We start from the raw sequence: 14,323 nt of genomic DNA on the forward strand, positions 1-14,323 counted from the left end.
ATCGGTATTATGAAACATGGTTTATCCCCTACACTTCGCATTTTAACCCAAATTGTATGGGTTTCTCTTTGCGCTTGATAAATGCTTGGTGTTATTGGTATAGCAAACCTTTTGCCTTTGATATATCCTATAGAATTGTCTAATTTATTTAAGTAAAAATCTAGTTCAACATTATAAGATGCCTCAACATGAGATGGCATTTTGTGGGGAAGGATGTTTAGTGCCACCTTTAAGGTCACATATTATTCAGAATTAAACTTTGCGCTAAAACCCCAACACATTTCCATACAGGAAGTAATTGAACAACACTAAACACCTTTCGTTTGACATCGGCAAAATATCCTTAAGTTCCTTGTAGAGCTTAAACGTACTGCCTTTTATCCAGAGAAATTGCTCCAACAATTTTATGTATGTATTATATTATATTATATTCTATTCTATTCTATACAAAGCATATTGGAGATGGATGTAAATCCAACTTTTTTTCTAATTAATTAAATTGAAGGTTGAAATTCTTTTTGAATTTATTAACCTCTAACTGTAATTCTTCGTCACTTCGTCTAGCATGCGTAGCAGTAACAAATGACATTTTCCGTTTCACTAATTGTTGAGATTGGTCAACCTTCTTATCAATAAGAGAAGCATTATCAAAATTAACTAACGATCTTACTGGGTAAATAGATTGTGATGTAGTAGTTGAGACTTTATTACTTGAATTGATATTTTTACTATCTGAGGATAAATTATCAAAAGTTATTGGGTTAGATTCAACAGCTGATGATAAATCATTGAACCCACTTATTTTTTTATATTTGGGCAAGTAAATATTATTAAAATATTGACCATTCTTCAACTCATATTGTCTTTGTTTCAATATTAATTCAGCTTCAATATCTTCACGATCTCCTACTATATCCTGTTTAGTCGAACCATCAAAATTAGAATTAAGCTTTTGATCAAGTTGAGATTGTTCATTAGTGGGTTTTAAGCCAATTAAAACTCGTTGATTTTCACTCAAGGGCAAATCATAACATTGATCTTGATCTCTGAATAAATTTACAGTTGATATTAAGATATTTATCAAAAAAATGCCGATTATCAATCTGGAAATTAGAATAATGTAAATATTTTCATCAATAGCCAAAATTTTTGAACTGTGGAGTTGGTATTCGATTTTTAATTTTAATTGACTTAATTGGTATAATACATAAAACCTTATTGCTAATGATTTAATTAAATTGAAAACAATTAGATATAGGGCAAACTTTAGACACTTTTTAAGCTCGTATTCTTTATTAATTTGTCTTCCCAAAGCTTGTTTTACAATGGGGTTTGTCCACTCTCCCGTAGCATGGTTATTTCCTTGTAAGTCATTATCATCAAGTTCATCATTATCATATGCTGGACCCTTTTTATATATTGAGTCTTGGTTAATTGATTGCCATACTTTTTGAATATCAACTGCTCCAGAATCTGGATTTGATGAATCATTACTTAATAGCTTAGGGAATACAAGAGGTATCTTATTCTTTGAACTATCTGAACCTTTTTCTCGTAATGAATTATCTCCAATTTTTACGTTAGGAGGTAAGAATGATTTAATACCATATTGATTGTCCTTGAAGTTCGATGATGGAGGTTTATAGTAGATTGGTTCACTCTTGTCGGTTTTCTCTGTTTGGACTTCTGATTTGTTAATAAAGAGTTGATCGTTCTTTATAGATTTTTGAAAGTTTGTCCTTATTCTATACAATCTCAACGATTCTGCATCCAATGAGGACGTGTTTTGATAGTCTTCAGAGGCATTAATATTCTTAGTCGCATTAATTACATTAACTGGTATTGATGAAGTAGTATTGTTTGATTGCATACCAATCTCTTCTCTCGGTATATCACTTTTGTAAGTAACACCAGTAAGATAATTTACCGGTAACTTCTTTAAACGTGTATGATTGGCGGGAACTTGTGAATTATTGAATTGACTGGGCAATTTTGTACTAGCGAATGCAAATGAATAATTCATGGCATCTTCAAACACTGTATCATCACTTTGAGGAGTCTTTATGTAATCACTCCTCGGTACCATTTTTCTAGATTAGCATTAAAAGCCTCTGGTAATCCTCCTCTACTAGATCTTTAATAGCTTTAAACAATTTAATATTATCTGTTCAGCTTATGTTTACATTAAAATTTACCATATTGATCTCTGGTTAGAGATTTTTGTTCTCTTCGGTTGATATTTTCACGTGACTTGTGATAGCCCTTACTGGAGTCTTTTACCCGGATTGATCCAACTTCATCCGTTATAAAAAAATTTTCAGAGACTTGACTTTTTACTATTTACTGCAATGAAGTTAGCTGACTAACTAGCTAGATATCAATAGAATGATGTCTCGATGAATTGGTATGTTCAATTATAAAATTTTAAATCTGTTGGTATGCAATTGTAAGAATATCAGAGAATAAATTTATAATCAAATAGTTATTACTAGTTTTGATTTGAAATGATGAATAAAATGTTTACACAGACCTGTACTGAGTCTATTGACGTTGAAAGATAACGACATGCCTCTTCTGACTATTTTTTGGATATTAGTGAATTGTGTGCCTTGATTTACTCATCTAATTTTTGAGTAATTATACTAACTATTAATAATATTTAGACCGTAGTAGACTACTATATATCTATTTAGATTCAATACATATGAGATATCTTGAAAATTGAAAGTAATGTAGAATGTAATACGTAAAATATTATGAAATCGTAGTATGATCAAACATAGGTGATGCTTCAATGCTTAAAATAAGTAACACGGTGGACTTTGAAAGTAAGTCAGAAGCAATGGAGTGAACTAATTTGTACATTTACTATTCAAACATATAGATAAGTAGTTTTTTAATTATATTATATATATAAGTATGTATTTATATAATTGGGGGGTTTGTATTTAGGAATGATTATGATAATGATGACTTAGATTATTTCTTAGCAGTTAATCTTCTTAAGTAGAAAGCTAATTCTTCACCTTCTAAGATGTAACCATCACATCTACCAGATTGACCTGGTCTAGAAGAAATAACAGCGTATAATTTACCGGAACCGAATTGAGCATCAACAGCGTGTTCAATGGCAGCTTGACCAGCTCTGGAAGCTAATCTCTTTTGGACAGAGTTAGATTTCTTAACTTCTTCGGTGGCTTCAGCAACAACATTCTTCTTCTTACCTAAGGTTAAACCGTAATGGTTTTCATACCATTGTCTGAATGGAGTAGCATCAATTTGAACAACAGCGGATTTAGTTAAAGTGTTAGTTCTAACTAATTCGTTATTGGATGGATGGTAGACGACACCAGAAATTCTGGTCTTTCTGGAAATACCTTCGGAAGCCCAAGAAAAGTTACCAGTTTCAACTCTTAAAGCTCTGAATTTTTGGTTACCACCTCTGGTTCTAACGGAGTGAATTCTCTTAGCACCAATCTTGGTGTTAGCAGATTGTCTACCTAATTCGAACTTTCTCTTCTTTCTGAATTGAGCTCTCTTGGCACCGGTAGCAGATCTCTTGTGACGTGAATCTCTAGAAATACCCATTTTGCTTATATCTATAATAAAATAGTTAGTATGTTGTTATATAATTATTATTCTAGTGTCTTGTCTTGGAGAATAACGAGAAAGTATAATGTTACTTTAATGTAATGAAAATTCTTTAGTAGGGATGAGCATGAAGAAGTGGTAAAAATCTTATTACCAACTTTATATAACAGTTATTATTTATTTTAAGAATGTTGTAGTTGTCGTTGTGGTTGTGGTTGTAGATAATACTGTTTACGTTCGTGGTTGTATGGTAAGACTCAATTTAATTTAAAGTGGTGGGAATTGCTATTCTGTTTTTACTTAATTATAAATTTCTTATACAATCCATTTAGAACATCTGGAAGTAGTATGGTTCCAAGTACAACTATTAGAAGTCTTGAAAATTCCAACTGTTTCAACATCCCTTTATAATTCTTAACTATTAACTGTCTTTTGATGAATTCTCTTGATGATAATACTTATACAATGCAATACTCCTGGTATTTGTATACTGTTCTCTTCATTCTTGATATCTTTCCATTATTCTCTCTTCAACTGACACTACATGTTCATTTCATTCACACATACAATCTTAGATATTGTTATCACTGATGATTGAAATAGAAATAGTTAAAATTTTGAAAAATAAAAATTTTCTAAAAAACTTTTGTTAGTGATTCCGCTGCTGCTCACAATACTTTGCGACATTTAGTGCTGAATTTTGTCTGGCGCTAACAATTCGTTAGTGTTAGATTTTGTAGTACTTTTTCCATTAGTGTACTATGCACCTCCTTACCGCAATAGTTCAGGTGGTAGTATTTTTGTTCTCAGTGTGGATACTGCATATACATGACTATTTTTCTATCACGTGTTGCTGATGTTTTATTAGGGTTGGTACCCTATTTAAGATTTTCACGTGACCAGTAGGTCGTAAATTTCTTTTTTAATGTCATCTACAAACATAGCCAAAAAATTTAGTAATAGTTAAATCAGAACAGAACTTATAGCTATCATACGAAAGTTGTCATATAATAACTATTGGCTTAACGGTGAGAACTGCTGCAGTAGCTGTAAGCTTGTTTGTCTTAGGTTATTAATTATTGAATTTTAAATCGTTTATCCCTTTATAGAGTTTCGGCAAAAGTTCCAAGACGTGACTTTAGATTGAATATTTCAACTTGAGATTGAATATTTGAAATCAAATACCCATCATCATTCATAAACTATAAATATGGAGACAATCTACGACGAAATAGAAATCGAAGATTTTACATTTGATCCTATAACTCAATTATTCCAGTATCCTTGTCCTTGTGGGGATAGATTTGCAATAACATTAGATGATTTACTAGATGGTGAAGATGTAGCCGTATGTCCTAGTTGCTCTTTGATGGTACGAGTGATATATGACCCTGAAGATTTATCAGAATATGAAGAACAATTGAAATGAAATTAATAGTTCTGGATTTGTATTTGTAATACATTATTGTCACATGGTTATAGTGCATCTTATACGATACTTGATACCAATCTATTATTCAATTTTAAAAATATAGATCACCCTGTTGATTAAAATTAGGTTCTAAGTTAGTTAAAGTGTATATTATTAGTAGGGTCTCATAGAGATGTTGCTGTCGTTTGTTTTTGGGTTAATTGGTGGTTCAAGGGTTAAAGTAATTATATACAAAAGTTAATAAATAAAAGTATAATTTGAATTAGGTGTTAATTAGATGATATCTACATGTGATATCCTGTAGATCCTGATGTAAAAGCATAAAATTCTTATTTCGCAGCCAATTCAGAAATAGTGGCTCCATCTTTATAACATAGCGGCTCACAATGAATAGAAGATATCTATGCCTATTAAATTTTGCTCTAGTAATTGTGTAACACTATTACTTTGACTTATACTTTACTTTGAGTTCGTGTAGAGCACTTAACCACTTCGGATATGAAAAAGCAAATCAAAAAAAAATGACGACAACTGCAGGATTCGAACCTGCGCGGGCAAAGCCCAAAAGATTTCTAATCTTTCTCCTTAACCACTCGGACAAGTTGCCTTTTCGATGTATTCTTAGTTGAGCTGCTTTTACATGAAATTTTCATTTTACGCCGCATTTTCCTAATTAGGAAATTCGCGGCTCAAAAAAAGAAAGAAATCATTAAAAAATATCACATAAAATAATTTTGTGCATATCCACAGTAAAAGAATATATCGGTATAAAATGGCTGTTAATTTTTTTACACTTTAAAATCTATCTGTTAAGGTAAGCCCTGAGATTTTCTTGAGGAAGTCAATGTACTAGTTCACATAATTCTACCATGTTAAAATTTATCTATAATTTCATACTATAATAGCTAGGTTTTTGTTCTTAATAATTTTTCATTATTTTTGCAAATTTTATAAAATATTTCTTAATGCTACAGTTAAACTTAAATCAAATTCCCAATAATGTTCAAATCACCTTAATATTATCCATGGAAGATGTGAGATCTACTACCTGGATATATAATAATGAAGATTTATAGGAAAATATGAACACTTTTTTAAATGAAGTCGAGCTTAAAATGATGGTTAATCAAATTATCATTAGTTTGTATGAACGTGGTAATATGAGAAATTCCTCGTTTGATTTCTTTTCTTTCTTTACCTATTTTAAAACTTCTATTTTTAAGTAGCTATGATCAGCTATATTTATCAACTTTTGATTGACTTATGCTGCGCTCTTTCATCTCTTTAAAATTTTGTAAATATTCAATTTATAAACTAAAACTAGATATTGGAGAATTTTAGTTCACACCACATCTAACTATCTTGCTCTAAGTCTTTCAAAAATCATACGGTTCATAGCTCGCTTACACATATCCAAGTAATATAGCTGGATATGTTTAATTTATGATCATCGAATGTTGCAAAAGCCGCAAATCTTCTCTCATCTTTGGGGGAGGAAGCCTTTGTTCGCATTCAGCACATATAGCTTGAAAAGCTTTTGAATTTTCTCATAAAATCCCGATATCGCTATTAATTCATATAAATAATTCAAATTGCCGTAACAGAAATTAAAGTTAAGACCTTTTGTATAGAAAATATTTATATACTGTTATTTTGTAATCATATTTTATTTTTTATTTCGGCACCACTTGCTTATGCATAAGTGGAAATAATAGCCGAGATATTTAGTTAGATTCATTTTTTGATTTTATCTAATTTTCTTTCGCGGAATCTTAATTGAAAGGGGTTTGAGAATGTCGCATTTGTTTTGTCAATCTTTTTTTTTTTCCCTATCCTTGTCACTATGGGATACTGCGGATGCACTATCCCCTAGTGCAAATCGTTGCATTAGTATGCTTGAAACATGTATACAGGCGGTTCATTATTAGGGGGCTGTTAGACAATGCTTTTATTAGTTTACGTAGTGAAATGTAGAATGCAACGGTTGAAATTGTAACTTAGCAGTAACGACATACATTTATTGTTGAAGTACTCATTCTGTGCTTTTTGATAATTTGAAGTTTTGGAAATTTGCCGACTTTAAATATGAATTTTATTTTTTAAATCCTTATTTTGGGTTTCGCTTGTATAATCGTAACCCTCATATTTTGCTTGTGTAAATTCTATCTAGAAATTCTTTCGCTGACGAGAAGAAAGATTGTATAATCAAAATTACTGAGGCCTCATGTTACCTGAATTTCGTTTATCCTAAATTTGTTGGTACTAAACGCAGCAAACACAAAAGAATTTGGAAAAAATTTGTCGGGAAATTCTTGCTCTTTTGCACGTTGAATATGCATATTTCGCATTTTTAATTTATATCAGACTGGCTTGCAGATTATCGGGGCATATATGAAACTTAAAGAGAAACATAATAATACTTTTAAAGCATTTTTGTTCTAGGTCAATAATTGGTGGAAAATTGGGGGTGCAGGGAAAGATAACAATATTAAGAATAACGACAGCGAAAAAAATAAGAATAGCTATTCGTAAAATTGTCTCAATCAAGAATCCGCCTTATTGTTTTAATGATAATTCATAACTTTGAGGATAATAATAGTATTATTTATCAACCTGAGTTCAACACAATGTTGACGGAATCAAAGAGGTTTGTTCTATTTTTTTTGTTGGCCAAAATCACGCATATAATGGAGGAGGGGGAAATGTTAGGGAGAGTGGAGGCAGATAGAGTGGAGGCAAATTGCATCTGATTTGATAAGACGTACCCACCGTGCCCACAAGGACGCCATTTTGCGCAAATATTAATAGTGGAGGCAAACTTCATAATTTGTTGCGCACATTAAATGGGATCGTAAGCATATACTAAAAATGGAAAGAATAGGCATTTGTAATTCCTTGTTCAAACATATACGTTTTGCACCAAGGTCACCGAAGTCGTATATCGTGGTCACCAACTCTTTGAATACTCTTGTTTCGTAAGTTCTAGTAGTAGAAGTCGCCCATGTAATTTTACCAAAACATTATTGTGTTAGCCGTTTCCCCTGGAGTGAGTAATGAAAAATAAGGTCACGAATAATATGCAAATCACAAACTTTAATTTTAATCATTATCATACTATCAATGTGTCAGACTGAAAAATTTAATAATTGAACAGGATCTCGTTGGTACGAAAGCAAGTAACTTTGAATCTTGATTCGTATTTCGTCTCATTTGTTATTAAGTGTTAAAGGTTATGTAGTATGATGAGATTTATCATGCAAAAAGCGGAGCATCCCAAGATTCTTGGTCGCATTAAAGTTGGAAAAGAATGTTCTCTTTTGATTCTATTCACAAGTTGCAACAGAAAAAAAGGACTAGGGGTCCTTATGATGCAATGTGACCTTTGAATGAAATAAGCGCATGATGCACAACTGTGATCTATATGTCATAGATATGCTATTGAAATTTGCCTGCAAAAGGGGAAATGTGAGCAAAAAAAGATTAAAATTACTTGTCAAATAAATCGTACGATACGCATGTTTACCGACAAGATTTCATGGGGAAGGTAATATGTGCATGCAAAAGTCAAGAGAATACGACTAATACTTGGAAAGCAATAGAATGAAGAAATTACAACAATGAGATAAAACATTCCTAAGAAGAATTGGAACCACTTTTTACTATTTATGGAAACTAATCTCGTAATTAGTATAGATCCAAATGAAACTTTGGTTATGTCACACTAACTTTAAAATATTTCAAGCGAATAGCCGTTTAATTTATGTTTATCGAGTTTATCGCAAGTTTCATTTTAATATTGGATAGCTGGCATCTTCCTATCATAATTTATGGTGGTATTGAAAATCAATAAAAGCACTAGATAGCCCGACCAGCACTTAAATAATTAATTGTAGAATAATTTGATGAAACAAAGTTAGTCTAAATAGAGATTGAAACAAAATCTCGGTCAAAATAGCCCGAATGATGCAAGTCGAAGAGGTTCATGACGTGCGTTAAGCCGGAGAAAAGTTTATTTTATTTATATTTTATAGGAACATGCATTCCGCACATAATTGTTTTGAGTTGATTGTGTGTTAGAGGGGTTAGATATAACGGGTAGGGGTTGCACAAATACCGAAGTAGAAAGACAAGTAACTCAAGAGATATAGGGACAAAAATAACTACTGATTATAAGAGGGGGAGTATAATCATTATAAATGGTAATGACATCCGATAAAGAGGAGAGAGGCTTTCCTTTGTAAAAAAAAAGACTTAATAATATTATATATTATTTTAACAAATGCTTGTTAATCTTTATTTGCAAGTAAAAATATAAGATGTTCGCCATGTGAGGTTTTCAATCTAGACTCATTAGCTGACTATGTAAACGTAAAAAAAATAAGGAAGATAATAAAATAGTAAAATAATAAAATAATAAAATAATAAAATAATAAAATAATAAAAAATAATAAAAAAATAATAAAAAAAAGAAAATAAAAAATCAAATAATGAGGATAGCGACATTATCTTGGGAAGGAAAAAATAGGGACAGTTCAAGCCGTTTGGTAGGATGATTTAACAAAGTGCAGTTGCAATTATTTGCGCTTATGTACGAAAACTTTATTGATTTTAGTTCAGATCATATTATATAATGAAATGGTTACATTTAACGTAATTTGAAAAATTGTGTTCAACATATTAATGCATCTGACTTTGAGATAGTTATTACCCATGCAGTGACATTAGAGCGGTCTTCTCCGCCGAAAGTGCCCCCATGTTGTGTTGCAGCTACAAAATTAGGGGTGATTTTTGTTGACAAATACAACATGAAAGCATTATAATCATTTTAAAAACCGTTTGCAAGGGTAGTTTAAAAGTTAGATTGACTTAGCAAATGATTTACGGCATAGAGTAGTAGGAAAGGAGAATCTAGCTCCTCATTTGATCAACGAATTTTTTAACACAATAGAAACATCAACTGAGCTGAATTAATCAACCCCTCTCTGACCAAGAACTTGTTGGAGATACACAGATACACACGAACATTACGTATTTTTCATAAACGCCGTTAACAAAATCACTAATGCGAACACTAAAGAATTAATTACAAGGCAATGGATTAGGCAAAGAGAAGCGCCTCTAACAAATGTGTGGTGGATGTCGATATTTTACTCTAAATTTTATTTTATATTTTTTCTCATCTTTATAATATTTAAATAATTTTTTATTTTGCGAATTTTGGCCTGTTTTACCGTACGCGTGCAGCGAGTGGGTACGGGGACAAATAATGACTAAAGCAACTGACTCTTTATAAACGTCCGGGAATCTGGCTATATGTGACTAACAAATAGAAAGACAATCTAGTGAACCACGGTGTGCATAAGTATATTAGAAACTTGTAGCGCTAATCATGCCCGACAAGCATTTATCTTTTTGTTTATTTTGGATGACTCGGATAATCAAGCCTTCTAACGTTCCTGATCAGTCCACTACAAACGCTTGACTATTTCTCCCGAACGACTTCAACCTTCTTTTTTCGTTCCTATCTAATAACGAAACAAAAATAATAAAAAAAAATTAAAAAATAAAAAAAAACAAACTTAAAACACATAAAAAATAAAAAAAAGAGTCAAGTAAGCAAGGCAAAAATAGAAAGAAAAATAAAAAACGACAACCGGCCAACATTTTTCTGACCTTTTTTTTTTTCCTTAATACATATATTAGCACTTTCCTTCGCCATTATCCAGGGCTAAGTGACATTATATCATATCATATCATATCATACGAATTCTTGATAGCTGTAGATATTGAGGCACATACGAGGACGTGCTATCTTGATCCCATAAGTAAAGAACTTTATCCATCAGTTGATCTTATGTATCATTAGTACTCCCTATAAATACCTAATTAAATTACCTTATTAATTACATAATTCTTTGCTATCTCCTGCTAAAAGTTTCTCGAGTTACCAAACAGTCTTAATTATCGGCCACAGAATCACACTGTTCATCAACTCTCTAGTTATTCCCTCCTTATTTCTTGCCAAGATTTCCTGACTACTTATTTGCACGTCATCTCCGATGATGAATTATAATACTACAAGTCATAGCTACTATTACGAACAGGGAGGTCCTGCTGACACCAGAGGAGGTGGAAGTGGTGGTGCTACTGCTACTATCCAAGTTACACCTCCTCCAAATCCTGGCCATACATTACCTCCATTATCTCATCTCAGCCAGCAACAACAACCGCATCCCCATGCTCATCTCCAACAGCTCCCACCAGCTGGTGGTCAATATATACATCAACAGAAGCAACATCTGCCTCTGCCCATATCAGTAACATCTGTCTCAAATCTGGCAGTGAACACATCCCCACAAACTAACCCTGGCGGAAGTAGAAGGGGTCCTTGGTCTCCTTTGGAAGATCGAAAACTATTGGACTTGATTGCCGTATTTGGTCCTACCAACTGGGTTAGAATCGCCAATAGTTTATCAACTCGTACTCCCAAGCAATGTCGTGAGAGATATCATCAAAACTTGAAACCTTCACTTAACCGTAGTCCCATAACTATAGAAGAAGGTGAGTTGATCGAATCCCTTGTGGCAAAGTATGGAAAGAAATGGGCCGAAATATCCCGGCATTTGAATGGGAGATCTGACAATGCAATTAAAAATTGGTGGAATGGTGGAGCTAATAGAAGAAGAAGAGCCAGTATTGCTAATAGTTCAAATACAGGCGAATCAAATGATTCTGCTAGTACCAATACTGAACCTGATAGTAATTCTTCAAACAATGCTGAAAAATCTGAAGGTAATGGATTCACATATTCTCAACGTAATTCCAGTAACGTAAGTGTGCTGGAGAGTGTGAACTCTTCCAATAATTCTTCTCAAGTTCATTTATCTGGTTCAAATTTAACATTAAACCAATCATCTGCAACTCAACAAACATTATTGCCTCCACCATCTACAACAATGAAACCACCAACTTCAACTTCAACTAAAACAGAACCTGTATTACCAAGAATCTCGTTTAATACATCAATGTTTTCACCAGAACAACAGTTGCAACAACAGCAATTACAAAATTCTCAACCTCTTCATCAAGTTCCTATTCATTTACCATCAGCCTTGGCATTTAAATCCAGTACTCCTCCACCTCCAACAACAGGAAACTCCAATAATCAATCATCACCATTAAAATCTTCATCATTGAGATCAGCAAGCTTTGATAATACTTCTGGTTCGACAACTTTACCACCAATTTCTAGTAAAAGAAGATTATTGGAGGAACCTTTAGGATCGGTAAGAAGACATTCAACTACAACTAATTCCGTCATATATCCTCATTATGCTCATTCGCAATATCCCCAAAATCAATTATTGACATCATCACATCCAAATTTAGCCAACACGTTAAATTCCTCGCATCAAACCTCCTTTAGCATTCCCAATAATCATTCAGCAGGAGGTAATATCTCTCCTTCCTACTATGGATCACCCTTATTGTTAAGCACTCAAGTATCAAGAAATAATTCTATTTCACATTTTGAATTTTCAACTTTAAATTCAACTAATAATTCATCTCGAAGATCATCGAGTATAGCTCCAGACTTTTTCCCTAATCCATTAAAGGAATCTACTAATGGAACTGTAACGGTTAATAATAATGGTCATAAACGTAATATATCCCAAAATTCTTCATTCAATTCTCCTTTGTTAACTCCATCCACGAGATTTTCTGTATCATCTACAACTTCAGTATTAAATAATAATTTAACTACAACTAATGGTGGAGTTAATGTTAGTATTCCTGGATTTACCGCTTTATCAAGTAATACATCTCCAATGACAGGACTTAGTAAAACTACATCTAGTGAAGAAGAAAATGAAGTTTATTTAAAACATAAGAGGTCAGGTACCACCAATGTAAAAGTAACTTCAAATCCTGATGATATTACTATTGATAGTGAAGAAGATTCTCATTTAAATCCCGACAGAAAGGGCAGCGCCACCAAGATCTCTGTCTCCAGCTTAATTGACTGAATGATAGTCATATAAAAAGTTGTTGTTTTCGCTTGCTTACTGTGTATTATTCTTTATGGTATGTTTACTTAGTTAGCTGTTATTTATTTATTTAGTCTACGGCTAGTAGGTTTGTAATATATGTCACACTGACGAAATGTAAAAATGTAAAAAATATGTCTCTTTTGGTTCCTGCACTTCCTTCCTAGCAGCGGAAAAATGTGTGCTGGAACTATTTCGTTAGATACAACAACTGATAGCGAGACGATATTTGGGAGTTACTTAGAGCCCTCGATTGACATTCTTAAACGTCTACATAGAGTCAGAGGTGAGGTTCGTCATGATATAGAAATGGAAGAGCCAGTTGCCGAAAGTAATAGACAAATGGTACAAAGAACACCATCACCAACACAAACAACAACAGAGGTACTTAAAAGATCAGGAAGAATAAGAACTCCAAGAAAGAGAGACATTTATGAAGCACCTGAAAGATCAAGAAAAAGAACAACAAAATCACAAACAACAAAATCACAAACAACAAAATCAAAACCAAAATCAACAAGAACAAGAATGACAATTAGAGCAGATGCAGGTGGAGTTGAAATGACAGCGTCAGGTACTGAAACAGAAGGTGCTACAGCTGAAAACATACGCCCTATTAGTACAATTTCTCAAGCAACTAATAGAGAATATGCAGATGCAGTTGAAGTGACAGCGTCAGTTCCAGAAGGTGCTGCTGAAAATATTCGCCCAACTCCTACGCTTGTTAGTAATGAGATGTTGTATGATCAAGGAAGAGTCCTTCAAGAAATCCTTCAAGATCAAGGAAGAGTCCTTCAAGGAATCCTTCAAGATCAAGGAAGAGTCCTTCAAGGAACCCTTCAAGGAATCCTTGAAGCAATAAACAGATTAAATAACACAATGACTCACTAATGCTCCACAACAGGAGTATGGTGGCCAAATAATCCTGTCAGAGATCCAACAACTCAAAATATATTTATTGCTTAGAAATGAAAATAATTGTTAAGAATAATATATACTCTACACCTAACTTCTTACTCTTTTAAAATCACTGTAAAAAAATTCTCTAAAGGTGATGTCTCATGCGCTACAGACAATTGCTTACTTGCCCGATGATGAAATGTAATTTAGTGATTAGGTTTAAATTTCTTGCAAAATTTATTACAAAGGTCAAAAATAATATTCCCCTAACATTTAACGTACCTCAGAGGATCTTAAGAGTGTTTCACGTAGCTATTAAATGATTAAAAAGGGCTGAACTACTGTTTTATTT

General features: G+C 32.7%; 5 protein-coding genes and 1 non-coding gene across 6 annotated transcripts; 3 read left to right on the top strand and 3 right to left on the bottom strand. All coding sequences in view use genetic code 12, as the record gives it.

Annotated features, from left to right (window-relative positions):
• Nucleotides 1-490: 490 nt before the first annotated feature.
• Nucleotides 491-2,086, bottom strand: RJT21DRAFT_111360 (uncharacterized protein; the record flags this gene model as incomplete). The annotated part of the gene is made up of 1 exon (XM_064879988.1): nt 491-2,086. One exon carries the CDS (start codon nt 2,084-2,086, stop codon nt 491-493), a length of 1,596 nt encoding a protein of 531 aa, XP_064740957.1.
• Nucleotides 2,087-2,979: 893 nt separating this feature from the next.
• Nucleotides 2,980-3,588, bottom strand: RPS8A (40S ribosomal protein eS8; the record flags this gene model as incomplete). Its single annotated transcript, XM_064885277.1, has 1 exon — nt 2,980-3,588. The coding sequence occupies one exon, from the start codon at nt 3,586-3,588 to the stop codon at nt 2,980-2,982; it is 609 nt and encodes a 202-aa protein (XP_064740958.1).
• Nucleotides 3,589-4,562: 974 nt separating this feature from the next.
• KTI11 (Kti11p) lies at nt 4,563-5,400 on the top strand. Its single transcript, XM_064880631.1, has one exon. It carries the CDS (start codon nt 4,802-4,804, stop codon nt 5,018-5,020), a length of 219 nt encoding a protein of 72 aa, XP_064740959.1. The 5' UTR covers nt 4,563-4,801; the 3' UTR covers nt 5,021-5,400.
• A 148-nt stretch (nt 5,401-5,548) lies between these two features.
• RJT21DRAFT_t26 lies at nt 5,549-5,630 on the bottom strand. Its single transcript has one exon. It is a non-coding gene; the product is annotated as a tRNA-Ser (tRNA).
• A 5,095-nt stretch (nt 5,631-10,725) lies between these two features.
• Nucleotides 10,726-13,278, top strand: RJT21DRAFT_117263 (uncharacterized protein). Its single transcript, XM_064880632.1, has one exon. It carries the CDS (start codon nt 11,083-11,085, stop codon nt 13,048-13,050), a length of 1,968 nt encoding a protein of 655 aa, XP_064740960.1. The 5' UTR covers nt 10,726-11,082; the 3' UTR covers nt 13,051-13,278.
• On the top strand, nt 13,249-13,962 carry RJT21DRAFT_111363 (uncharacterized protein; the record flags this gene model as incomplete). Its single annotated transcript, XM_064879989.1, has 1 exon — nt 13,249-13,962. The coding sequence occupies one exon, from the start codon at nt 13,249-13,251 to the stop codon at nt 13,960-13,962; it is 714 nt and encodes a 237-aa protein (XP_064740961.1).
• Between the last annotated feature and the right edge of the window lie 361 nt (nt 13,963-14,323).

This window comes from Scheffersomyces amazonensis (assembly GCF_036850825.1).
Source record: "Scheffersomyces amazonensis strain UFMG-HMD-26.3 chromosome Unknown RJT21scaffold_1, whole genome shotgun sequence".
In the NCBI taxonomy this organism is placed as follows: domain Eukaryota; kingdom Fungi; phylum Ascomycota; class Pichiomycetes; order Serinales; family Debaryomycetaceae; genus Scheffersomyces; species Scheffersomyces amazonensis.